Source organism: Neofelis nebulosa, chromosome 3 (genome assembly GCF_028018385.1).
Source record: "Neofelis nebulosa isolate mNeoNeb1 chromosome 3, mNeoNeb1.pri, whole genome shotgun sequence".
Lineage (NCBI taxonomy): Eukaryota > Metazoa > Chordata > Mammalia > Carnivora > Felidae > Neofelis > Neofelis nebulosa.
The window spans coordinates 26,279,733-26,306,461 of NC_080784.1; the positions used below are offsets into that span (position 1 = coordinate 26,279,733).

The following is a 26,729-nucleotide window of genomic DNA, read 5'->3' on the forward strand; positions in this document are numbered from 1 at the left end:
TTTGTTTAAAGGTGGAACAGTGTTTTGAACCACTTATCTTTTGACAAGAACAGATCTTTGAGTCCACAGACCACTTTACATCTAAGCTCCTTTAGGACACCGATGGAATTGTTTTAAGTTGCTTTCTTCTCCCATAGCACTTGATAGGAAATGATGTGTCCTGCACACAGTAGGTGTTCAACAAATTACTTTTTTTCCTCTGCTAAACTGAGCTAGATTGGCAAGAATTCAGGTGTTCCCCAAGTGTCCATCGATGGATGAATGGATAAAGAAGATGATGGAGTATTAACTCGGCAATCAAAAAGAATGCAATCTTGCCATTTGCAACTACGTGGTTGGAACTAGAGGGTATTATGCTAAGCAAAATTAGTCAGAGAGAGACAAATATATGACTTCACTCATATGAGGACTTTAAGATACAGAACAGATAAACACAAGGGAAGGGAAGCAAAAATGATATGAAAACAGGGAGGGAGACAAAACATAAGAGACTCTTAAATATAGAGAACAAACAGAGGGTTGCTGGGGGGGTTGTGGGAGGGGGATGGGCTGAATGGGTAAGGGGCATTAAGGAATCTATTCCTGAAATCATTGTTGCACTATATGCTAACTGACTTGGATGTAAATTAAAAAAATTAAATTAATAAAAAAAAACAATTACAAACAAAAGAGAATTTAGGTGCCCAATAAACATATGTGTTTTTATTTTTCTTGTAGATCTTCTGTTCCCCATTGATATTTCCTTGGTCAAGAGAGAGCATGATTTTTTGGACAGAGATGCCATTGAGGCTTTATGCAGGTAAATGGAAAATGGAAATGCTTTGAGTGTTTTTCTTTCTTTCTTTCTTTCTTTCTTTCTTTCTTTCTTTCTTTCTTTCTTTCTTTCTTTCTTTCGTCTGTTTTAAGAACGCAGTATTATCAAGATGGTTTTTGCTCACCTTTGTTGTACTAATCATGTCAGGTGTTTGATTAGTGAATGTTTGTATTAATTTACTTCACTGTAAATCATAGGCCTTTCAATTAAAATAAGTAAAATCTTACTGTTTAATATTGCCATGAAATGGTACCATCCTAGGAGGTACTCAAAGAGACCATTCTGTATTCAATACCATATGATTGCTGAAACATATAACATTCAGATGGTTTGGAAACTTGGAACAGTGTTTTTTAAAAGGCAATGTAATTGACTGTAAGGCCCCAGCCAGATACTCTAACAGAATCAAAGCTGTAGTTAAACTGAATGGAAATAACACATTCAGAGGAGTAAAGGAGGGGGTGGGTTACAGCATTGCTAGAGTTAAGAGAACCATTGTTTGAATTCCAGAGAAGCTTCTCTGAACTGTCTTCAGCTTCCCCAGGTACCAAATAGTAACAATAGGATTAAATAAGGTTGTAAAATAACTTGGCACAGCCTTTAACCTACAGTGGACAGGCAGTAAATGAGCACTGATGTGACATGAGAATAAACCTGTCAGAAATCCTTGTTCGTTGTGCTGGTAGATCTTTAGGCTGACGGACAGCTGGTAGGTTTTAGAAAAGTGGAAGTAATAAAACATGTAACAGACAACGATGGGGCACTGATAATCCTTTCAAACTCCTGATTTTCTATTCATTTTTAAGTTAATTCATCCTTTGCAATTTTCTTCAAAACCTACAAGCTATAAACGCTGCATCCTGGGGGGAAATTATACGTAGAAAAAATTCACGTATTCATTTTACGTTTAAAATTGAAATAACTTTTCTTTCACTCAGTATTTATTTTAACTTGTAAAAGCATCTTTAAGGTAGAATGACACTCAGTATTTGATTTCCCCTTGTCAGGCAAAGAAAGCAGTACCTCAGTGAAAGTACTGTGTTTTGCCTTTCTTATGTAATGTGGTGTTTCCTTTTTTTTTTTTTTTTTAAGTTTATTTATTTATTTTGAGAGAGAGAGAGAGAGAGGAGAGGGGCAGAAAGAGAGAATCCCAAAGCAGGCTCCACACTGTCAGTGCAGAGGCAGACAAGAGGCTCGATCTCACAAACCATGAGATCATGACCTGAGCTGAAGTCAAGAGGTGGACACTCAACCGACTGAACCACCCAGGCGCCCCTATACTGCAGTGTTTTCTGAAACCGCTAACTCAAACAGTGGTTTTAGGGAAAGATGGGCAGGATGTTTAGAATGGTGTATGAAATAGACTAGTACTCGTGGTTTAAGAAAGAGAAATGCTATATTAACCACAGAAACACTGTCGCTTTTCAAATCCAATTAAACGGCTGCTTAGAAATGTCCAGGGTACGCACACATTTTCTGAAAGCAGCCGAATCCCAAGTCCTGCACTGTAGTATGTAATACCATAGCTATGTCATTGGCAATGAAAAAATGTCACTAATGCAGTTTGGGAGGGAAGAAGTCAACATCTGGAATATAAACTACTCCAGACATTTTTAAAATGTTTTAATGCTTAGCTATGGGGTAGAATTAATTTATTTTTCAATTCATCATTGGTGATAACGCATATAAATGAGGTCACTCCTAAGATGAATCCTAGGAAATATTTATACACTGAGTCAGATTACCCATTTCACACATTTTACGCCACTTAGTAAGTGGGCTCTCTAAGCAGCAGCAACAGCTTAGGAATTTCTGGGTCATAAAAATTTCACTGCAACATTGCAGCCCAAAGGGGTCATGATTATATTCTTGAATACTTTTTTTTTTTTTTAATATCAGTTTGAAATGTAATTGCCCAGCTCTGAGGGGAAGGTCGTCCTCTGCACTTTGTGATTTCCACTGGCTCTCTCTGTTCTGTTGGAGAAGCCACCACCCTTTGAAGGGAATAAATCTGTGTTGCTGAATCTTTTGTGAAAAAAGCCTCAAAACAGCTGGACCAGCTAGACCTTGATCTGTATTTGGACTCTGCAGTGTATTCTGATTGGTTTCCATTTTCTTAGATGCAGAGAATATCGTCTCAAAGGTTAAGTGTAAGGAGGCAGTGAGGTAATGAGTGTGAACATGCTTTAAAAAATACTAGGCCCAAATCAGAGGCCCACATTTGAGTATGTGGAAGAAGTCTTGAGGTTGAGTTTTCTTTCAAAACAAATGCTTCAGAATTCACATAACAGTCATCACCTTGTTTTAATGGAAAACCCAAGGGCTCTTGTCCACATGTTCACATAAGCTCCTCAAGGCAAATGATTCTCTTTCAGGAGGCCTAAACGTGTTCTGAAGAAAACGATGGGGGCATCTTCTTTTGAAGTGCACGACAGGTTGTGAGTTGTCAGCAAAGTAGTTGGGGGTACCTGTTTTACTAATTATGTGACATTTGTCTCATTAACGAGACTAGCCTCTTCCACATAGTTTCTCAGCCCATGGAATTCAAGGGCCAGTGAATCACGAAGCTGTTGCATAGTTTGGAAGTTTGCCTTGTGATTTGCCAAGTTCTCTCCAGACTGACAGACTTCTTATTTTAGGCTTCCATCTTTTGCCTTGTTGAAATATTTTTGAGAAGTTGATTTTAAATACGTATGGTAGGGGCGTCTGGGTGGGTTAGTCAGCTGAGTGTCCGACTTTGGCTTAGGTCATGATCTCACTGTTCCTGAGTTCGAGCCTTGCATCGAGCTCTCCTGACAGCTCAGAGCCTGGAGCCTGCTTCGGATTCTGTGTCTCCCTCTCTCTCCCTCCCCTGCTCGTGCTCTCTCTCTCTCTTTCTCTCTTGCAAAAATAAAAATAAAATATATAGTTAATGTTTTATTTATATATATATAAATATATATATGGTAATATGGTTACAGAAACTCAGTTGAAAAGTTTTACTTCATAAAATATTAAATATTTTAACATTTTTATCTTAAATAAAACCTTTTTAAAAATGTTTACTTTGAGGGGCGCCTGGGTGGCGCAGTCGGTTGAGCGTCCGACTTCAGGCAGGTCACGATCTCGCGGTCTGTGAGTTCGAGCCCTGCATCAGGCTCTGGGCTGATGGCTCGGAGCCTGGAGCCTGTTTCCGATTCTGTGTCTCCCTCTCTCTCTGCCCCTCCCCCGTTCATGCTCTGTCTTTCTCTGTCCCAAAAATAAATAAAAAACGTTGAAAAAAAAAATTTAAAAAAATGTTTACTTTGAGAGAAAGAGAGAGCACGCATGCAAGAGGAGGAGGGGCAGAGAGAGGAGAGAGAGAATGCCCCTGCTGACAGGGCAGAGCCCCACGATGTGGGGCTCGATCTCATGAACCTCAAGATCATGACCTGAGCCGAAATCAAGAGTCACGTGTGCAACTGACTGAGCCACCCAGCACCCCTTAAATAAAACCTTTTAAAGTTTGTTTTAAATAAAATAATCCTTACATGGTTTCTCATTCCTACCACCACCCCAAACACACACACAATACACACACACACACACACACACACACACACACACGGATGTTACAACTGCTCCCAGGTACACACTGGTGTTCTGCTTTAAGATTTATTATAAACATTCTTATACCTATAACATTGCTGATCTCTTAGCAGAGTCTACTTAAGAGTAGAAGACTTGTACGTTTAATGTTTTCCTGAAAATCATGATAATACTATCTTAATATAAAGTCTGGTAGTGACCAAAAGTTCCAATTAAGGAACTACCATGTTTTTTGGACTTGGGTTGCTCACCAACATTCTTGCACTTATATTTGCAAGGGATTTTTGTATTTGTTTCCTTGGAGAGATTGGCTTTTGCCCCAGTCCTGCTAGTTTTGCTGTGTAATCCAGTCTCACTGATAAGGCCAAGATCGTGGGAGAGTCACATTCAATGTTAATACTGGGGGAGTGGTTTGCTTGCCTTGAAGCGTATATAGATGATAATGCAGACTGTGGCCTACCATTAGCATACCTCTTCTGACAGGAGTTTTGTCTCCCTAGCATCTGAGAAATATCCCATATCACTGTTTTCCTTTGGAGTTAACCACGGACTCCTCCTGTAAACACACCAAAGAATTATGTAAATAAGGTGATAATCGTATAATGATAAGTACATACCCACACCATCATCTTCAGTGTGCACTTTGTTGTAAAACAGCCCTGGAAATGCCTGAACTGTGTAAAGCAGCCTGCCACATAACAGATTTCAACTCTGTCACTGTTTCTGTTCTATTAAAAGGGAAGCACGTAAATTTTTAAAGCAATTGCACTGATTCCCGGAAAGTGTCTTTAAGAATCACAACAGTTTTTATTTGTCACGTCTTATTTGGAAAACTGTTCCTTTTTCTTTCCTCACATGTATCTTCTCTTGTACTCTTCCCTGTTTTCATTTTGAATACGAGGCCCCAATGCCCGCCTGCTACGCTTTTATCAGGGTGCTTGCTGCTGGCTCCCTGCAGCAAAACTCGTGAAGCTTTGATGGCCCATCTTGTCCCCCCCTCCCCCTTCAGAGCAGGGAACAAGTTGCCCAGCAGATAAGACCGACACGTTCCTGTGGAGCTGGGCCCTGTGAGGGCCCTGGGGGGCTGCAGCCACCACGCCTTCTGGCCAGATGGTGTGTGATACCAATGTGCTGCCATTCATTTGAGGAATCATGCTTAGGGCATAAGCTGCTTCTGGATATTAGCATCATTAAGACTAATTTTAGAAAAGAATGCAGGAGATACTGTTTTTTGAACGTTAGAGCCACCATGTTTTATTCTTGTGGCCTTGAACAAGATTCATGACCTCTCTAAACCCCCTTTCCTTAACTGTAAAAGGAAGGAAAATAGTAATATATATATTATATATATATATATATGTAATATATATATATATAATATATACATATATATACCATAAAGTTGTATAGTAATATATATATAAATATATATATATATTTATATATATTTTTATATATATATACCATAAAGTTGTTGTGGAGACCAAAATGAAATAACACATATGAGGTGCCGGGCATGGAGCCTGACCCAGAGCAAGCCCCAATTCATCTCGCTACAACCTTTTCATGTCAATATTGTCTGAGTAGCTACAGTCTCACCAGTGGGCATTCTTTGGAGGTCCTGGGAACAGATGAATTTTACAGAAACCTCAAGGAATAACTTCCAGGCTTCAAAATTGAAATGCCATTAGCTTGGTGCTACCAACATAAAAAAAAGATAATGTTGACCTTTATAAAAGTTGCCTCCTGGGTCTTTTTTGTTGGACTCAAATCTGGAGTTTGTGAACTAGGCCCCTCCCCCCTGCCACAGGCTTCCATGCCTAGTAAACCTGGTTATAAACACCACTCAACCATTAAAGCCCAAATGAACTCAAGTGGGTATTTGATTACAGGTTTGATTAATGAAACCCAGACCTAAGACTAAGTGTAACCATTCCGGATTCTTTAAATCTTGAAAACATTTAAGAACTAAAACACACTGTGGGTATCAGTCACGTAAGTAAGGCTAGCCCCTTGGGGACGGACCTTATAGCTACTCATTTTAAAGTTTGGGCTTTTTCTTAGTTATTTGTTTTCTTTCCCTCCCCATCGACAGAGAGAATTTTTCTGAACATAGGCAACATAGGCGTCCTGAGTTATCTTTGTTTATTCTATACACAGGCTACCACGTAATCTATGAAATCAAAGGCGGTCTTATCAGCAGGCAAAAATACTTTCTATCCTCCTGCATCAAGTTGTTAGACAAGTTGCAAGAACAGAATCGGGGAGATAAAGCCTTGAAGCAGTCTTATGGTCAGTTTGAATTTGTGTGAATTAAATGCTCTTTTCCTATGAAAACAGAAGAATTGCAATTGTAGGAAAAAACAGGTAGCTGACCGTGGAAGACAGATTCGTTAAAGGCTTATTTGAGGAAGACCAAGTGATGGTCATCTGGAAGCTGTCAGAGAGGGCTGTCATTCACACTTTCACATACCACGTATTCCTGCATATGTAAAGGGTTTCTTTTCTCAACTATTTCATTATTTCCCGATGAGGAACTTTGTTTTGGGGGACTTTGTGGGGGGGAGGGGTTGTTTGGTTGTTTTGTTTTGTTTTAGTATTTTTCAGGAAACCTGAACTATTTCCCTAATTATAAATTGACATGTTACTCCTTGACAGTGGTAAAAAAAAAAGTACCCAAAGTAAAAATATGACCCTTGTTCCAAACAAGAATCTGATCAAGTTCTTATTCTTGCTTGAACTCTAAAGACTTTGACCCTCGAGGCTGCTGAATAAAAACTTTTTCAGTAATTGCACTATTGCTACGACTGTACCCAACATTATCCTGTCCTATACAGAACGTTGTAAAAAGAATTGGGTCTTAGAGAGGCACCAATTTCCTTTCTGTCCAAGAACTCATTACATTTTTGAAGAGAGTGTCTAAGATTATTATTTATTGCAGAGAACTAAAAATTGGTTTATTTCCGTCTTTGGATTTTTATTTGAGATAGAATATACCATTTATTTTACCAAGAACTCTGCTTGGTTCCTTGCTGCTGTTCCCATTTCTAAGGAGACTTCAGTGGCTCTTATTTCTTGGCACTGTGTGGAGCTACCTAATGGCCCAACCTAGGTGCTCTAGGAAGAATAAAATCCCTCATTGAGAGTTGTTTGTTCCACGAAGAAAAAGAAATACCAGTTAGTGCCATAGCAATGTGTCACTTTACTGTAAAATAGCAATAATCAATTTAAATGAAGAAAGGTAGGGGCGCCTGGGTGGCTCAGTTGGTTAAGCGTCCGACTTCAGCTCAGGTCATGATCTCACAGCTTGTGGGTTCGAGCCCCACATTGGGTTCTGTGCTGACAGGTCAGAGCCTGGAGCCTGCTTCAGATTCTGCGTCTCCCTTTCTCTTTGTCCCGCACCAGCTTGCACTCTGTCTCTCTCTCTTAAAAAATAAATAAACATTAAAAAAAGTTTAAAAAAAAATAAATGAAGAAAGGTGTAAAGGTATTTTTAAACTGTTCACTTCTTAAAGAAGTTTCTAATACTCTTCTAAATTAAAATTTTTTATAGAATAAAGAAGCTCATTAAGCATGTCACCTGTTTGGAAAAAATATTTATCTACCCATCATTGGTTTCCTATCTTTACTAATATTACTAATTTGCTCTGTAGGCGTCTCAATACTTTAAACAAATGTGCGGTGATGAAGCTGGAAATTAGTCCTCATCGGAAGAGAGTGAGTATATACGATATATAATAGGATGGGAGGAAAGGGGGCAGACCAAAAACTGTGTGTTTTGTAACAGGTTTTATCTCTCAGACTCTTATTACTTCCTTATTCCAAAAACATCTGCATTTTTTTTTTAATTTTTTTTTTAACGTTTATTTATTTTTGAGACAGAGAGAGACAGAGTCAGAGAGAGAGGAGACACAGAATCCGAAACAAGCTCCAGGCTCCGAGCGGTCAGCACAGAGCCCGACGCGGGGCTCGAACTCACGGACCGTGAGATCATGACCTGAGCCGAAGTCGGACGCTTAACCGACTGAGCCACCCAGGCGCCCCAGACATCTGCATCTTTAACATAATAATCCCTTCAGGTTTACCAGAGACCAAGTAGCCTTATGTAACTGAAACCAATAGTTGCAGCGAGGCGATGAATTGTGGTTTTCCTACTGTTTGTTTTTTTTTTTTTTTTAATTGAGATAGAACTGGCATATAACATAATACTAGTTTCAGGTGTATGACACAGGGGCTCAATATCTGCATATATTACAAAGTGATCTTGGCCAGAAGCCTCGTAAATATCCATCACCACACATACTTACATTTTTTTTTCTTGTGATGAGAAGATCTACTTTCTCAGCAGTTTTCAAATATACCATACGGTATTATTAACTATAGTCACCATGCTGTACGTCACATCCCCGAACCTTATTTATTTTATAACTGGATATTTGTACCTTTTGACCCCTGCCTCTGACAACCACCAGTCTGTTCTCTGTATCTATGAGGGTTTTTTTTTTTTTTAATTGTTTTTTATCGGAACAAATCATCTATTATTTTGCCTTTTTAACTCATCGCCGACTCCAGATTAAAGGAATAAGACTTAGGGAACCCCAGTGAATCCTCCATTATTCCCTTCAGAAATTAAAGCTAAAGTTCTTTGGGAACTCTGTCTCTTCCCATGTAACAGTAACAGTGTTTCAGAGCTCCAGGGATGGAGGTAGCCTGTGGGGTGCTGAAGAATAATGAGAGATAGGAGGGAGGAAAAGAGGTGGGGGAGATGGAGGGAAGGGCAGGAAATCCCACACATTCTAGTGGAATGGTGGCACATAACTTCTGTGGATGAAATGTGAGAACCTTTTATGAGATCGTAGGAGAAGAAGTGGGTGTAGTCCTGGGAGTGAGTGTCACAAATTAGAGTAAACAGGAATAAGTTTGGTCAAAGAACATATTTCTGACTGTTCAGAGTACAGATTTTAATTATCCTACGGTCCCTGTCTTGCAACAAGCCGCCCTCTCGGGGGAGTTAAACCTTTTAAACAAATGAACTGGAACCTCAGCACCCACTGGGCTGTGGAGAGGAGTCCACAAGTCAGCGTTTAATGCTCTCTACTCATTGTCCTGTGACACGTGGGTCATGTGATACTTTCCACACCAGTGGGAAAGACATGCATCGCACTGAGCTGGGCCTTTTGAGATCCCGCCTAAAAGGCTCAGATAACGGTAGTTTGTGACACAGCATAACCCTGAGTCCTGCCCATAAATCAAGCATAATCAGCAAAGATGTAACATCGTGTTTGTGAGTGTTCCATGCTGTCAGGACTGGGTATTTGTGAGGCCTTGTTAAATTGCCTGGAGCATGTCTGAGGTTGAAACTTCACAGGACATGTGTGGCATTAGCTCTAGACCCTGTGTCTGGTGGGGGAAGGGATGAAAAAGAACAGGTAAGAAGCTGAAAAGTATCAGCCTTAAGAGATGTGGTGACTTACCTTGCTTGGTGTCTCCACCGGTCTGGTAGGAGATCTTGTATGCTTTTAGGGTGGCCACAGACTTCAGTGTCCATTCTTCTTAGTGTTTGAAAACTACCTTTTTAATTGTGAAAGAGAATATAAACACACGCTATCAACAGACAGCAAAATTGGAGGCAGACCAGAGGGAGTCCTACCCGTTGCTGATTCCAGCTCAAAATATTTTGCATGCCTGGAATTTTCACAGATCTTAGAGTTTTCCTCTGTGAGCACTTAAAGAACAGCCTACAGATCCAACGGTTTCTACAAAACAATTCTTATTTAGCTTGAAACACTTGGTCAGGCTTTTTCCTGTCAAAGTCCTGACATCCAACGTACATCTTTGTCATTTAAAAAAAGAATAATAAAGTAATAATCATAATAATAAGTAATAAAATAAAGATACAAAGGGGGGAATTGACACTGATGGCGTATCATGAGTCGGGTCCTAGGCGTCCGGCCCCCCGCACACGTCCCCACTCCCTGCTCTCTGCTGGTCCCAGCGATGATTGCCTCCATTCTGTCTTTGCAGAGTGAGGATTCGGACGAGGACGAGCCCTGTGCAATAAGCGGCAAATGGACTTTCCAGAGGGACAGCAAGAGGTGGTCCCGGCTGGAAGAGTTTGATGTCTTTTCTTCAAAGCAGGACGCAGCCCCCGGGGCCCCCGACGATGCCCACCTGAAGAACGCGGCGAGCCATGAAAGCATGCTGACGGACCTCAGCGAGCGCCAGGAGGTGGCCTCGGTCCGCAGCCTCAGCAGCACCGGCAGCCTCCCGGTGCACGCGCCTCACACCGCGGACGCGGCGACGCCCCGCACGAACTCCGTCATCAGCGTGTGCTCCTCCGGCAACTTCGTGGGCAATGACGACTCTTTCTGCAGCCTGCCCTCCCCCAAGGAACTGTCCAGCTTCAGCTTCAGCATGAAAGGCCACGAGAAGAACGCCAAGTCCAAGACGCGCAGCTTGCTGAAACGCATGGAGAGCCTGAAGCTCAAGGGCTCGCACCACGGCAAGCACAAGGCGCCTTCCAAGCTGGGGCTGATCATCAGCGGGCCCATCCTGCAGGAGGGGATGGACGAGGAGAAGCTGAAGCAGCTGAACTGCGTGGAGATCTCCGCGCTCAACGGCAACCACATCAACGTGCCCGCGGTTCGCAAGCGGAGCGTTTCCAACTCCACGCAGACCAGCAGCAGCAGCAGCCAGTCGGAGACCAGCAGCGCCGTGAGCACGCCCAGCCCGGTCACCAGGACCCGGAGCCTCAGCGCCTGCAACAAGCGGGTGGGCATGTACCTGGAGGGCTTCGATCCGTTCAATCAGTCCACGTTCAACAACGTTATGGAACAGAACTTCAAGAACCGCGAGACCTACCCAGAGGACGCAGTGTTCTACATCCCGGAAGATCACAAGCCCGGCACCTTCCCCAAGGCGCTCTCCAACGGCAGTTTCTCTCCGTCAGGGAAGAACAGCTCGGTCAACTGGAGGACTGGAAGCTTCCACGGCCCGGGCCACATCAGCCTGCGGAGGGACAACGGCAGCGACGGCCCCAAGGAGCTTAAGCGACGCAATTCGTCCAGCTCCATGAGCAGCCGCCTGAGTATCTATGACAACGTGCCGGGCTCCATCCTCTACTCCAGTTCGGGTGACCTGGCCGACCTGGAGAACGAGGACATCTTCCCCGAGCTGGACGACATCCTCTACCACGTGAAGGGGATGCAGAGGATAGTCAACCAGTGGTCGGAGAAGTTTTCAGACGAGGGAGACTCCGACTCAGCCCTGGACTCGGTGTCTCCGTGCCCGTCGTCTCCCAAACAGATACACCTGGATGTGGACAACGACCGAGCCACGCCCAGTGACCTGGACAGTACCGGCAACTCACTGAACGAGCCGGAAGAGCCCTCCGACATCCCGGAAAGGAGGGATTCTGGGGTTGGGGCCTCTCTGACAAGGTCCAATAGGTGAGAGCTTGGCTGCCCTCTGGAGGTGGGGGAGGTCGGAAAGGGATTGCTGCCGCTGTCATGTGGGGGACATGGGGTTAGGGCATTCTTGGCCCTGTGAGCTCCTAAGGAAAGAGATCAGGAGGCCCTAACATCCAAAAAGGGTGGATGTTGTTTCATAGGTGCGGAGTTTCAGCTTGAGAAGAGGAAGGAAGTCTTGTGGATGCATGGTGGTGATGGTTGTACAATGGCGTGAAGAGATTTTATGCCCCTGAGCTGTCACTTAGTGGTTAAGATGGCCGTTTACGTAATGTGTATTTTATCGTGGGTGGGGAGGGGAAGAAAAGAACGGAGTAGAAGTCAGTTCTCTCGGTTCCTAAGATAAGAGGCCAGCAGGCAGCGCACCGCTGATTTTGTGTGTACCTGTTAAAAAGCCGTTGTACTCACCCCTCCCCTTGCTCCTCTCCCTCGTGCTCACCCCTCCCCTGCTTCTCTCCCGTAGGCACAGACTGCGATGGCACAGTTTCCAGAGCTCCCATCGGCCGAGCTTAAACTCTGTATCGCTGCAGATTAACTGCCAGTCTGTGGCCCAGATGAACCTGCTGCAGAAGTACTCGCTCCTAAAGTTAACCGCCCTGCTGGAGAAGTACACGCCTTCGAATAAGCATGGTTTTAGCTGGTAAGAGTTTACTGTGCTCGGTCAACTAATTGGAAATGTTTTGGGGCAGCTCCCTGAAGCTGAAGGTATCCATCCTCTATGAATGCCTTTCGACTATCATCCAAATGTAATCCCTGCATTCTTGAGGCCACATCTGATACTGCTCAAGCCAGTGTAACTTTGGCGACTAAGCAGCGGGATTGGTGGAGGGAGATTCAGTGCCCGGAGTGACAAATGGCCAGTTGATGGAGTGAGAATGCGTGGCCGTTCCATCACACTGTACAGGCACCTCCTTCCTGTGTTAGAAAGAGCCCCCGGTGGGTAAATAGATGTACCGATCAGATCATGTTATGGAAGGAAGGAAAGAAAAATGTTCAGGTCATAGGATGTTGAGACCAACTGTGAAATGCTTACTGTACAGTTTGGGCCTCCTGACCTTCTCCAGGTATGTTTTTAGAAATCATTTTTGATGGAAATATTTGAAGCATCACTCAAAAATCTCCCTGTGCTAAAAAATTTAGGTTATGTTTCTAACAAAGACACTTCAACAGTGAATAATAAACGTAAGGAATTCACTGCTCTAAGATACTACAGACTAAATACACACGAAGGTAAAATCCCTCAGATGAACTGTTCATGATTACTTTTAAAACTGCGGCCCTCCGTGTGTATCACGTGAGATGGACATCGTTAGGCTGGATGGGCCACGGATGTGACCCACTGTGTGTGTATCTTAATTTTTCTGCTAGCAGTGCAAAGCAGAGAACTGTCTCTAGATTGACATCCAAGTGCATTTCACAGTGTCAGCTGGGTATCCTTAAGCCTTTTCCCTAATCTGAGTGTTTATCATCTGGATTCACTGCTTTGTATAAAAACAGAGAAGCAGCCCATGTCCTCAGTAGCGCTCTGGAGCAAACCAGAGGGGCCAGGGTGCGTCAGCAAAGCAGCAGAACTGTTGTTTCTCTCTCCAGCCCCCCGTCTCCTCAGGACTCGTAGTGAGTTTAGCTTCAGCATCAAAGCACCTCCCGTTCAAAGGCTGTTATTATGTGAGCCTTGCTAAATACAGAAGTTGTTTGTTCTGAATGACAGAAATAAGTATTGACCGGTTTATCCCCGCATGCTTCAGATTCTCGGTGGAGATCGTAATGTGTTCTTTGCACATTCCGCCGCTGGCTTTTTTCCCCCCGACAAAGCAAGTATTATGCACACTTATGGCCATGATACCATAAACTTACTGTATGGAAATACAAATTTGGCTCTACGCTTTAGTTTTACCTTTCGTAGGGCTATAAACAGTAACGTGCCGTGGCTGTTGGCGAGCGCTCAGAAGTCAAAGCAGTCTGTCTTCTGCAGTGTTCCTCTGTGCGTAGACTCATATTTTCCCTGCTGGCTATTTAAAAGTGCATATTTTACATTCTCGGTTCTGAGTTGCCCACCCCCCCTTCCCACCAAACCCTCAAGAATCTGAAAGTCCGTAATACTTCTTGAGTTCTGGTCAGTTTTTCCAGTGAGTCAAAACCAAATGTAAAAGCCTCGCATTGTGGGATCCATGGAATAGGGAGAAATTCTACACAAAGTTCTTTTCCTGTTCGGCCTTGCCCTTTCTTGTCCCGTTTAGAGAGGTCACTTGTAGAGCTGAAATTTCTGCTTGACAGCATTAAATGCATGACATTGGTTTCCTGTTGCTCCATATACTTCTGGGGCTGGACCTGGTTTCAGGACTCCAGGGAGCCTGGGGTAGGCTCACAAAACCTTCATTGTTCTTTTCCATCTTCCTCTAGAAACCTAAAGATGTTATATTCTCCAGGGTCATCTGCAGGAGAATTTATTTTGACTTCGGGTCATTAGCTTGGCCCCCACTGTTGAGCTCTGGAATTGGTTCTCATTATGTTGGACCAACATCACGTATTTGCTATTTTCTCCTCCGGCATTACATGATCCTTTTTATACCCTAAACACTTTGTATCTCATCAAGAATTTAGAAATGATTCTTGCCCATCTACAGGACAAATGGGAACGTGTTTTTCAAATTCTGTCATGAAGCTCCTAAATTAGGGCCTTGAATGTTCTTTTCTGTTCATGTGCCTTCCTGTGCCGCCATTTTGTAAGGAAGCCCATCAGCTCCCTTAAGGATATAAACCCAGTTCTCCGAGTTAATAGTGGGAGAAGAATCCCCAGTAGAGAAAACGTTACTGGGCCTCAGAGCTCCAACTCTCAGAAGATCCAGAATAGCACTGTCCCATGAAACTGTCTATGATGGTGGAAATGCGCTGTATTTGCTCAGACGGCAGCTACTGGTTACAGATGGCTAGTGAGCACTTGAACTGTGGCTAATACAACTGAGGAACTAGATTTGTCATTTTATTTAATTTAAATAGCCACCTTAGTAGCACGGATACAAAGCTCACAGGGTTTACCTGCAAAAGATGGATTAAGGGTCTACAGACAAATAAACATAACCTCCCCCCACCTGCTCTTTAAATAGGGCTGTGCCCAAGTTCATGAAAAGGATCAAGGTTCCAGACTATAAGGACCGGCATGTGTTCGGGGTCCCTCTGACGGTCAATGTGCAGCGCACAGGACAGCCCCTGCCCCAGAGCATTCAGCAGGCCATGCGCTACCTCCGCAACCACTGTTTGGATCAGGTGAGAACTGCCTCGTGCAGGCCCCGCTGAATCATGGGACCTCAGATGCACGCTTCTTTTTTATAGTTTTGTAGTGAAAATGCGGCTTCTGTCTTGCCATTTAACGTTTTTCTTCCAACAGGTTGGGCTCTTCAGAAAGTCGGGTGTCAAGTCCCGGATTCAGGCTCTGCGCCAGATGAACGAAAGTGCCATAGATTGTGTCAGCTATGAGGGACAGTCTGCTTATGATGTAGCAGACATGTTGAAGCAGTATTTTCGAGACCTTCCTGAGCCACTAATGACGAACAAACTCTCGGAAACCTTTCTACAGATCTACCAGTGTGAGTGTTCTTTGATCTTAACGCCGTTGGCCTTGGGGAAAAGTGGGACCACCTGAAACCTTGGCTTCCCTTGATGCCATTCTTTTAGAGCCACATGATGACCTTCTTGGAAACACACGTCATCACCTTCTTTCTTCCTTTTCTCCTGGTTTGTGAGATAGGTTTCTGTGTACCCGTTGAGTAATGCAAAAATAAATTTCCCTTATCGTCATTCTCTAATTACTGAAGCAATTACACATTTTTACATTGTGATCCAGGAGCTCATTCCTTCATTCGTTTCTAGAACAGTCTTCCCTTAGATGCTTAAAAGAGCAGGTACCAAGATATTTCAGTTGACTCTCATCTCTCCAGCAGGGCCTGCTGTGTTTAAAACGTCACAGGTGTCTGTGTGGTTTATCTTGCTGGAAAGTGAATAAATAATCTTTTTCTGTTATTCATCTCCCCTTCTGCCAGAAATACTTGGGAAAACAATACCCATGCCCTTCTCACTTTTAAGTAAAGCTTAAAGCAAACAGTTGTCTAAATTAATGGTCAAGATCAGGATTATGGCTTTTACGGCCCCGTGTTTTTCTTGGCTCCGTGCGGTGTTACAGCCATGTAATATAGAAGCAGCTTCTCTCCGTACTCAAACTGTCTCCAGCCTGGCGCGCTGGACCTCATCTTATGAGAGATGGAGCTGGTCTGGATTATTTCATTATTTGTTTCATCCTTTCAGATTTTCTGAAAACACAGGTCACATTTTCCCCACCAAGGTATTTGTTATGGGTTGTAACCATGGAGCCGTTAATCGGTTTGTCCTACGGAGCTGCACTTGACTGACTTGATTTTTCCACCACATGCCTCTTAAAAGGCAGATTTGCCGAGTAAAGGAGACCTGAAGGTTGAGCCCCGCATTTTCTACATGTATGTCATTTTCCTGGTTTTATTTCTCAAGCATATATTTTTGTCATAGCCTCTCAGTATGCTTTCTAAAACTTAAAAACATTACTAGTAAAAATATCTGTTTCAGCTGACTCTTTTAGCAGCTTGCTTTCTCCATTTTACGGATGAGCCGATCAGTTCTAGTTATGGAAGGTCCCCAAAGATACTGGACCCTTTGTATAAAGGCCAAGAAAGATTTTATCCCCTTGTACATGTCTTCAATAAGATTTTTCACTGAAACTACACAAAAGTGTAACTGTGTGTTGTGTTTTCAGTAATCGAGAATGGTAAACTGGGGAGTTCCAAAAAAAAAAAAAAATACTTAGAAAAGAAAAGCTATTCCAAAAACCAAAAGAACAGGCATCATATCTGGAGCTGAACTCTGAGGTGGATTGAGGATATTGGCATTGTGGGTGTTGAAAATTTTTTAACTCCTCCACAGGCAGGAAATACTTGAGGGCAGTGACGCTGGTGGCCGTCCCTAATTTCTTCCATATTAACCTCAAGTACACTTTCTGCAAGCACTTGTTCAGGACCGGGCCGAGGTCGTTGGTGCTGGTGTTTGCTTTGGGACGTTTCCTTGCAATGCGCGTGGAAAAGCACCGAGCTGATGGGGGAAATGCCTGTGTTATACAGGTGTGCCCAAGGACCAGCGCCTCCAGGCGATCAAGGCCGCCATTATGCTCCTGCCTGATGAGAACCGGGAGGTTCTACAGACGCTCCTTTATTTCTTGAGCGATGTCACGGCCGCCGTCAAAGAAAACCAGATGACGCCCACCAACCTGGCTGTGTGCCTAGCGCCCTCCCTTTTCCACCTCAACACCCTGAAGAGAGAGAATTCTTCTCCAAGGTACGGGTCAGACGAGATATGCACGCACATGCTCTGTTCTTCCAACAAACGCAACCTACCTTTCCTCCTCAGTTGTCCCTGGGTTTTCGTTGGTTTCACACTCGAGTCAAGCACAAAGGAGTTTGGCCTCCATCCTTCACGGTTCCCTTACTTCCCTCCTTTCTTCTCAGCCCTGGGGGCGTAACTTTCCAGACAGTCTAGTGACAACGAGGCTTGGAGAGCAATTTGGATGTGTGCTTCGCTATGGCAAGTGTTTTCCCTGAACCCCCCCCCCCCCAGTGCCCTCTGTGACGTTGCCATCCAACTTTCTGCCAGCAAAGGATCATGAGGATTTGCTGACCTAAAAAACTGGATGGGGATAAGGCCCTTGCTGCCTTGACTTCCGCAGAGTCAACAAAGCCGAGACCCCAGCCTGTGCTGCAAGTTGTAAGGTAGTCAGCTGGATCTATCAGAACTAAGGATAGCGTGGAGCCTCAAAGCTAGACCTGGCCCAGGCCAGTTGTGTGCAGAGTTTCTCGTTAGATGTATACAAGCTGGGAGTGGCCATAGAAGAAGTCAGAGAATCTGGAAAATACCTAACAAAGGCTGATTTTTGCTCAGCACTTACTCTGACCCAACCACAGGACGACACCCTTGACATTCATTCTTTCGTTTAATCCTTGTAAGGATCCTAAGAGGTGAAGATACTGGCAGCACCTATTTTAACATGAGGACAGTGAGACTGCAGGGAGGGTCAGTTTAATAGTTTAATAGGTAACTTACCCACATCTGAAGGGGAAATGGCAGAGCCAGTTGAAGCTTCTTACTGACGTGAGTATTTCACATACGGGCCTCACAGCGGAGTAGGTGAGAAAGGAGTCCCTGACTGGACACAATCCCAAATGTGAAACCCATCCAGCTGACCCTTCTCCTCAGCTCTAAAGGTGCTTGACACATATTCCTTAGCTACAGGTACCGCCTGGTTCTACTAGTTGAAGTGAGCTTTGCTTCTGAAAAGCCAAATAGTACAGTATCTTTTTATCTGGTTCTCGCGTGGACTGATGCATTCCATCTTCAATAGGATAGGGAACTGGAGATGAGCAGGAGAGAGAGATCAGATAAGATTAAGACAAAATCTCTAGGAAACAATGGATTGTCCCCTTACCTTCAGGAGAGGATTTTATTTATTTAAACCGTAAAGAATGGTGACACCATTTACTGCAACATCCAGTGCCTCCCATCTATGCACCCCTGCAAGCTGCCTTGCTTCTCCCCACCACCACCTAGAGACCTTCTGGGCTGTCCTATTTAAACGGGAACCTGTTTAACGTGATGGTTTTAAATAGCCTGGATCTCACTGAAAACCGCCCCTTTCATGTTTTTGTTTTGTTTTGTTTTGTTTTTGGGGTTTTTTTTTTGTCTGTGTGTGTGTGTGTGTGTGCTCGGCTGATAAAACAGGAATTTTTGTGACCTAAGTGAAGCTCTCCCGAACCTCTTAAGAACAGATAGGCTCCAGTAAAATAGTTTTTTTCTCTCCTCTGGGTTTCCTGGAATAACACATTAATTAAAAACATATAAATATTTGAGTCTTCCCCCCTCCCTTCTTTCTTCTGCCTAGGGTGATGCAGAGGAAACAAAGCTTGGGTAAACCAGATCAGAAAGATTTGAATGAAAACCTCGCTGCCACGCAGGGGCTGGCCCATATGATTGCCGAGTGCAAGAAGCTCTTCCAGGTGAGGCGTCGGGGTTTGGCGCTCGGTTGAGGAGAACTCCGATAGTTAGGACCAGGTCGTGGGCACCATGCTTGCTCACATCTTTACACAGCTGGAGAGTATATACATGGCTGGAGAAGGTCTTTTTTGTTTCTTTTATAAAAAAATCTTGTTTTATAACATACAAGCTCATTAGGGCTAATGTGTTTAATGAAATTCGCCTATCTCCATACCCCTTTACTTAAGAAGCAAAAGCAACACATTTTTGAATTAAGTTCTGTATCTGAGAGGCAAGCCCTGGGTTAGTCATTTACCCTCTACTGTGACTTCCCAAAGCGCAAGAATACCTCACGTGAGAATAGGCTTTTGGACACCTTCAGGGAGGTGATCTGTTCGTATTCTCACTACTCACAATAGCACGTGAGGTCGGCAGGGCCACCGTCCATCTGCTGGAAAGGGAGTAGTGGGGGCGCCTGCACCTCCCTGAGAACCCAGTCCGCGGCTCCTGCACTGCCGCTTCCTCTGCTGGGCAACAGGAACAGTACAGGCAGACTCACCTCCTTTTTGTCCCTTGCACCCCCCACAGGTTCCCGAGGAAATGAGTCGATGTCGGAATTCCTACACAGAACAGGAGCTGAAGCCCCTCACTCTAGAAGCACTGGGACGCCTGCGTAACGACGAGTCGGCTGACTACCAGCACTTCCTCCAGGACTGTGTGGATAGCCTGTTTAAAGAAGTCAAGGAGAAGTTTAAAGGCTGGGTCAGCTACTCCACATCGGAGCAGGCTGAACTGTCCTATAAGAAAGTAAGTCTTGCCCCCACTGTCAGCCAGGTGGGTGCCAGTGGTCAGGATTCAGGTTCATCAGAGATGAGACCCTGTGGCCGTGTTAACACGGCTGTCTGTGGGAATCTGTCACCCACTCCCTCCCTTGTAGATCTGGGCAGCCAGGTGATTCAGTTCCCCAGGTGAGAGTGGAAGAGTCCAGCAAGGAATAATAAATACACTTGTCAGAGGAATCCGACCATCTAATGAAATCTTCTGGGGCCACAGAATCACACTAGAGTCCCCTGGAATGTTCTACTAGTGGTATTGGGCTTTAAGGTGTTTTATGACATGATCAGATTTTTCCATAATTTGCTCAGAATCCCCTTGCACTGTCCTCTGTTCTCAGCCACTTTTCTCTTGGCCCTTTAATGAGTGGAGAGTACTTGGGGAAGAAATTAACTTGTTAGGAATAAAAGCCCCTTGAAGACAGGGGCATCTTGTATGGTTCAGCATGACAGGCCCGTGATAGTATTTCTTGGTCCTGTCTCTACCACCTTGAGAAGAAATAAACAGTGGGAGTGTCTGGATGGCCGTGGAGGCTTTAGAATGGGTATATAAATCATCTGATTTTATTGCACTGACTCTAATATAGGCCCCAAGAGAACAGATGTTAATAATTTTGACTGGAAAATTAGTCTAAGGCCAGGCTTTCTGGCCTGCTCCTGCATATACTTGGGAACACCAGCATATAGATAGTAATTAGCCCCTAAACACGTGACCATAAATCGAGCTGGCAGTTTGCCTTCAAAGTGTAGGTGTGTGTGACTTGTAGCACTGAAAAATGCATCCTCTTTTCAGGTGAGCGAAGGACCGCCTCTGAGGCTTTGGAGGTCAACCATCGAAATCCCTGCTATGCCTGAGGAGATCTTAAAGCGCCTACTTAAAGAGCAGCACCTCTGGGATGTAGACCTTTTGGATTCAAAAGTAATTGAAATCCTAGACAGCCAAACTGAAATTTACCAGTATGTCCAAAACAGTATGGCGCCCCACCCTGCCCGGGACTACGTTGTTTTGAGGTGAGAGTTTCCAAAATGATTACCGTGGCAAGGACGAGCCTGGTGTCACTGAATATGACAAGATGGGGAAATTATGTAAAACGGAAGGTGTGGGACCCTTGCAAATATGGGAAGTGTATCCGTATGTATTCCAACAGTGTGTCCATCGCTGAAAATGGTTGGAACACTTTTGGAACTGAAGTCAGAATCAGAGGCACATTCAGTTGAATATGCTCATTGGTAGCAGATTCTTGCCCCTTTAAGGATAGATTTTTCTCACCAGAAACAGCAAGTGAATGCATAAGCCAGGAAATAACATTTAAGTCCCAAGTGCGCTGTGGTTAAAGCTGAATTATATGTAATTCGTAAATTCTCTGGAGACATGATTGAAAGAGGAATTCCAGAAATCTTTGAGGAAATGTCCCATCATTCGTCCAGAGCTTTCCAATAGAGCAACCCTGATCTGGACGTCCATGTACAAATCCATTTGCGAAATGTAAAAATGGCTTTCATTCACACTTCAGATTGGTTCTCTTTCAAAGAACTGACATGTGAATATATACTCACCATAGTGACTCTGCACAGAGTTACTCATTCAAGAGCCCTTGCACAATAGTTCAAAGGATACCGTCTCCAGGACTGGGTCACACAGCGTAGCCACCGATCCTGCCCCTTAGCTTCTGAGTGTGGGGCCCCATTTTAAACTTGGCTTCCAGAAAATTCCATCTTTTTTACTCTGATTTTGTTTCTGCAGAACATGGAGGACTAATTTACCTAAGGGGGCATGTGCCCTTTTACTCACCTCTGTGGATCACGACCGGGCACCTGTGGTGGGGGTGAGAGTCAATGTGCTCCTGTCCAGGTATCTGATCGAACCCTGCGGGTCGGGGAAGTCCAAACTCACCTACATGTGCAGAGCCGACTTAAGGTACGTTCTGATTCTAATTTCTGACACGGTGAGGGTCATGAAGGAGATGAGACTTTTTGTCTGACACAGAGAATGGCTTAAATGAACACATCATTGTGTCTTGTCTGTTCCCTAAAGAGCAGTTTTTGTAAAGTAACACCTTCGTGTTTCTTGGTGTTTGGGGGATGGCTTCCTGATTTCTATCCCTTAGAGAATGTGGTACTAAAGCAACACGAATACTCTGGTTCTGACATGAATTTAAAGCCACAGGAAATGAGAGTTTGAAGTAGCAGGCAGATGATTCTCATTTTACATTCAAAGATACTTGAATATATGACATACCCTTTTAGTAATTAATTAGGCCTGTGCTCTGTGCCATTGACGAATGTGTGTTCCTATTAGAAAATTTGTGAAATACAGCAATACAGACAAAAACATGAACCTCTAAAAAACTTTCCAAAGTGGTTAAATTCTCATTTGAAGTCTTTACATCTCAGTACTTTTTCAACTGTCTGTGTGACTGTAATCTGTTTTTGTTCTATATGCTAAAACTTTCCCCAAACAATGTCACTCAATATCTGTACTCAGTATGTTGTTCCTTGAGAAACTTCTGGTTCCAGAGGTGTAACAGATGTGCCAGGAGATTATCTTGGAATACGATCTTTACTTACAAGGTTTCTGGATCAAGAAATGGAAATGTATTCCGAATTCCCTCCAGCTTAGTTCAGTGTTTTCCAGTTTGAAGACTCCATGTGCTTTTCCTTCCCATTATAGGGGCCACATGCCAGAGTGGTACACAAAATCTTTCGGACATTTGTGTGCAGCTGAAGTTGTGAAGATCCGAGACTCTTTCAATAATCAGAACACTGAAACCAAAGACCCCAAATCTAGGTGATTACTGAAGCCAAGCGACTGCGTCCGCCGTCTGGATAGTTGTTTCTAGAATTCTTGCCAGTCCTTGGAAGAATGCGTTCTGAGTCTAATCTGAAACAAAGCAAACGACAAGTTGGAGTGTAGGAATTGACTTTTCGTGATTTAAGACATTTTCAAAGCTGCTTCCTGTTTGTTTAAGGTCTAGAGTACAGACCTTGACTGGAATATGTAAGACTGTGCAAAAAAAAAAAAAAAAAAAAAAAGTATTCTTATCCAAACTGCTTCTGAGAAGCAAAACTATAAATACATCACGAAAAATAATGAAGATACTTCATTCTCTTGTGATTCTGGCGTATGTGTACCTATGTCATTTTATTTGCAGCGTGCTGAGGGACTGGCGTATCCACTGGAATAGTTGGTACTCTTTGACATGTTTCTCACTGAGATGAGCAAAGAAAGGTTTGCACAGAGGAGTGTGTGTATGTGTGTTTGTTGCTGGTCGAATGGCACAGATGTATACGTTGGAACACAGTGTCTGGCACACTGAGATGCCTCCCAGGAGGATACTGATGCGTCAGGTTCAGTTTAACCTGGAATATCTGACTGCCCATGGATCCATGCAGAAAGGGAACCCCAAAACCCTCGCCCACTTATTTTTTTTCCAAGTCATTAAGCACATTCCTTTTTTTACCAACCTCCTCTTTCCTTAAAGTAATTGTAGTAGCTTGATTCCGCTGTCCCGTCTCAAACACAGTACGTCTTTAGATCTGATTGCAAATAGTGATACACTTTTTACCCAGTATAGATCAGGCCAGGGAAGAAACTCCGCCCGCCCCACCCCCTTCCCCACCCTTACTAGCTCCAGAGCACAGTTTTATTGTGTGTTTTTGTGTTTGTTTTTTAAGTCGAGATGTAACAACTGAACACTCTAACATCTCCTCAGTCGAGCCCCAGAACTTTCTACCTGCTGGAATTTTTTGCATTTTCATGTTTCGAACCCAAACTCTTGAAGACATACTGAAAACATAGGAAACTACGTCTGTCCCAAGGAAATCCCTGTAAATTTAAACCAAGGTATTAAAATTTAACAACAGGCGTGGATTCTGGTTATTCATAGCGCTTCTGAAAGCTGCCCATACTTAGTAATTGGATCTGTCCTTTTCAGCAAATAGGTTTTCTGGTTTTGTGACTTTTTTTTTCCCCCTCGGCTTTGTTTTCCCTACATTTCTTTTTCTTCCCCTTTATAATGATGCCCCTGGAATGTATGTTAGTGGTAAATGAAAATAGCTATCATAGAAAGAAAACCCAAAAAAAGTGCCAGCACCGTTTTTTGGAAGGGTGGTCTTTATACAGGTTTTACCGTAACCATGAAGATTGACTCATAAGACAGTATTAGTGACTTTATTTTGTATGGATCAAAAGTGAATAATGTATGAATGAGAGTTGTAAGAAGGAGTTTTATTTTGTTATACATGTTATAGTTACCATTGTCAGTGTTATTTCAAAGGTTCTTTGAAGAATTTGCAGCGGGGGAAGATTAGAGTTTTAAAATTTGAGTATTTTGGATATCAGTGTTCCTTATGAAGATATACTTGTATATGCAATTTTAATAGCTTTCAGATTTGTAAGATTGTATGTTGTATATACCATTCTATTAAGATAAAGAAACATGTCCACATGTCCACTGTGCTTTCAAACCTAGATAAAGCATGACAAAAATTATTATTTAAAATATACTTGTATTTATACCTCAGATATTCTTTTGGGTTTTGTACCTCAATGCTTTTTTTTTTTCCTAATGTAAATACACTTTACATGAATACAGTCTAAGTAAAAAAAAAATAAAAGAAGAGGTTTATAACTTGCTCTATATCTGTACAGAATATAATCCGTAAGTGCACTATTAAATGTTTAAAGTAAGGGAAAGGTCTGGCCTGCTTTCCTTTGTATCGCATCTCACGCCTACCCTTAGAACCACAGATTGCAAAGCATATCATCCTGGCATCAGCCAAAATGAAAATCAGATTTGCTGAAGGAAAAATGGGACTGCAAATAATTTCAAGGCCAAACTGCAACTGAGCCACTCACTAACAAACAGGAAACCCTAGTGAAGGTTCAGGAAGCATGGAGATGCTGTCCTAACAAAGGTCGTTAGGAAACGATGCTGAGAAAGTTATAAGAATAAGGAACCAGGAAGAGTAAGATGCTCATATAAGCAAAGCCAAGGTCACCGTTTAATTCCACAAAAGGTCTCTTTCCCACTGTTCAGCTTTCCTGTGGAAAGGATTCCTTAACGTATTTGACAACAGGAGAATTCAGAGGATGTGAATGTTCCAAGAACTCTGTGTAAGTCACCTAAAGTGATATTGCCACAACTTACTAATTGTGACTCATCACCTAGATTGTAAGCTCTTTGAGGGCAGGGCTCTCCTCCACATCTTTATAACCCCCTACAGCAGCTTTCAGCGTTTTGTACTTGTAGGCACCTAATAAATTTATTATTTGCTAAATGGAACTGGTTGAATTAGCTTCTGTCACTTGAAAAGGAAGAGAATCTAGGATGCTGTCTAAGCCCTCACTTTGGTTCATCACTGCCCATTTTGAGATTGTACAAAGTGGACATTGTCACACCTAATGGGATCTTAAAGTATAAACTGGTGAAGACGTGGGAGACCCTATATAGGGGCTGTGGACGCTGATGGTAAATTGAAGAATTCTTTGCGATGCAATTTTAATCAATCTTGTTTCTTGGAAACTGATATCCCTTTTAGAAGAGGTTTTATTTTGACAAACACTCACTCTGGGCATAGTAAAGGGAAAAAAACAAACCTCGTAATTTTTAAAAAGACACAAAGGCTTTTTTTTTTTTTTAATGTGTGCCCCTGCCTCCAGACCTGGTTTCCTCAGAACTAAATAAAATAAAGATCAAAACATAACATATTAAGCCTGAAATACCTAATACTTTGTTTGACAGGCTGCAGAAGGTTACCAGGATGGAGGAGACATCCTTACAGACCCCATTACAGATTGAGTTGAGTCAATTATTCAGCCCCTACTGTTTACCTCACACTGTGCTCAGTCCTGAAGATACAGCGGTGAGCACCTCACCCTGCCCTCCCAGAACTGAAATCTCACAGACACTAACAGAAATGATACACCATGTCCTGACGGAGGACAGGTTCCTGTGTACCCAGGGGGGGCAGCTTAAGATCTTAATTGAACAAAACTCAAGATAACTATATGCAAAGCATCTTGCTTACCAATTTGTAGATAGAATAACTTGGAAAATTCTAACAAATAGTTCTTTAAGAGATTTCTTTTTAAGAGCTGATTGAGACCAGTGAGATTTTTTGGGAAGTAAAATCTAAAGAAAAATAAAGGAAAATGATCCAGATCAGTATTTTTTTTTTTTTAACATTTGTTCATTTTTGAGAGGCAGAGACAGAGCACAAGCGGGGGAGGGATAGAGAGAGAGGGAAATATAGAATCTGAAGCAGGCTCCAGGCTCAGAGCTGTCAGCACAGAGCCCGACGTGGGGCTCGAACTCACAAACCGTGAGATCATGACCTGAACTGAAGTCGGACACTTAACCGACTGAGCCACCCAGATGCCCCCAAATCAGTACTTTCTAACATCACTAGTTAGGGTGTGTGTATGTGTGTGTGTGTGTACAGGCAAGGACAAAGGCTATAATGGTGTGTAGAATTTTGTAGCACCATTCATGGGTCTTTATTCTACTTCTGTGCACTTTACACACTTAATTTAAGCTTCACACATACCCCATGAAGCATAAGTATTATTCTAAAATAAGGATATACCTTAGGTAGTGACAAATTAAGGTCCCCAGAGCCAGAAGAAGGAGCCAAGACTCCAGCCCAGGTCCACTACCCATCCATCTCCCCTTTGTTGACCTTACCTAATTAGGAGATAAATGTCTCATCGTAACAGCCAATCCATATGGCCCCAGCATCAAAACTGAGAAGAACTCTAGGAAAAATGGAGGTTCATAGCAAAATAATCACATTAATCCGCATCTCGAATTCAATTGTCCCTATTCCTGAGATGCTTAAGGTGAAATTACATAGGTAAAAATAAATATGAGGCAAAGTTTTGTTTCAAGTTAAGGCTTGAAAGACCTTACAGTTGTGTTGGCAAATTGAATATATGGTTTGAAATGTACAGAGACTCCACTTAGGCCTCCCTGTGAAACAGGAGAGATTCTCCCCCACCTGCCA

At 43.1% G+C, this 26,729-nt stretch overlaps 1 protein-coding gene across 11 annotated transcripts in view; it reads left to right on the top strand.

The window, feature by feature from the left end:
• The window catches only part of DLC1 (DLC1 Rho GTPase activating protein), a 564,853-nt gene extending 539,844 nt beyond the window's left edge, over positions 1-25,009 (top strand). For 10 of the 11 annotated variants that reach the window (XM_058720122.1, XM_058720125.1, XM_058720127.1 and 7 more), the window contains 12 exons: positions 718-799; positions 8,035-8,098; positions 10,406-11,829; positions 12,311-12,487; positions 14,952-15,111; positions 15,233-15,431; positions 16,989-17,202; positions 18,800-18,914; positions 19,480-19,698; positions 20,518-20,735; positions 21,469-21,642; positions 22,396-25,009. In XM_058720122.1, coding sequence (XP_058576105.1) covers positions 718-799; positions 8,035-8,098; positions 10,406-11,829; positions 12,311-12,487; positions 14,952-15,111; positions 15,233-15,431; positions 16,989-17,202; positions 18,800-18,914; positions 19,480-19,698; positions 20,518-20,735; positions 21,469-21,642; positions 22,396-22,516 — 3,167 coding nt within the window. In that variant the 3' untranslated portion in view covers positions 22,517-25,009. Of the gene's footprint in view, positions 1-717; positions 800-6,599; positions 6,674-8,034; positions 8,099-10,405; positions 11,830-12,310; positions 12,488-14,951; positions 15,112-15,232; positions 15,432-16,988; positions 17,203-18,799; positions 18,915-19,479; positions 19,699-20,517; positions 20,736-21,468; positions 21,643-22,395 lie in introns of those variants that run through there. The other variant, XM_058720132.1, reaches the window with a different exon arrangement.
• Positions 25,010-26,729: the final 1,720 nt, after the last annotated feature.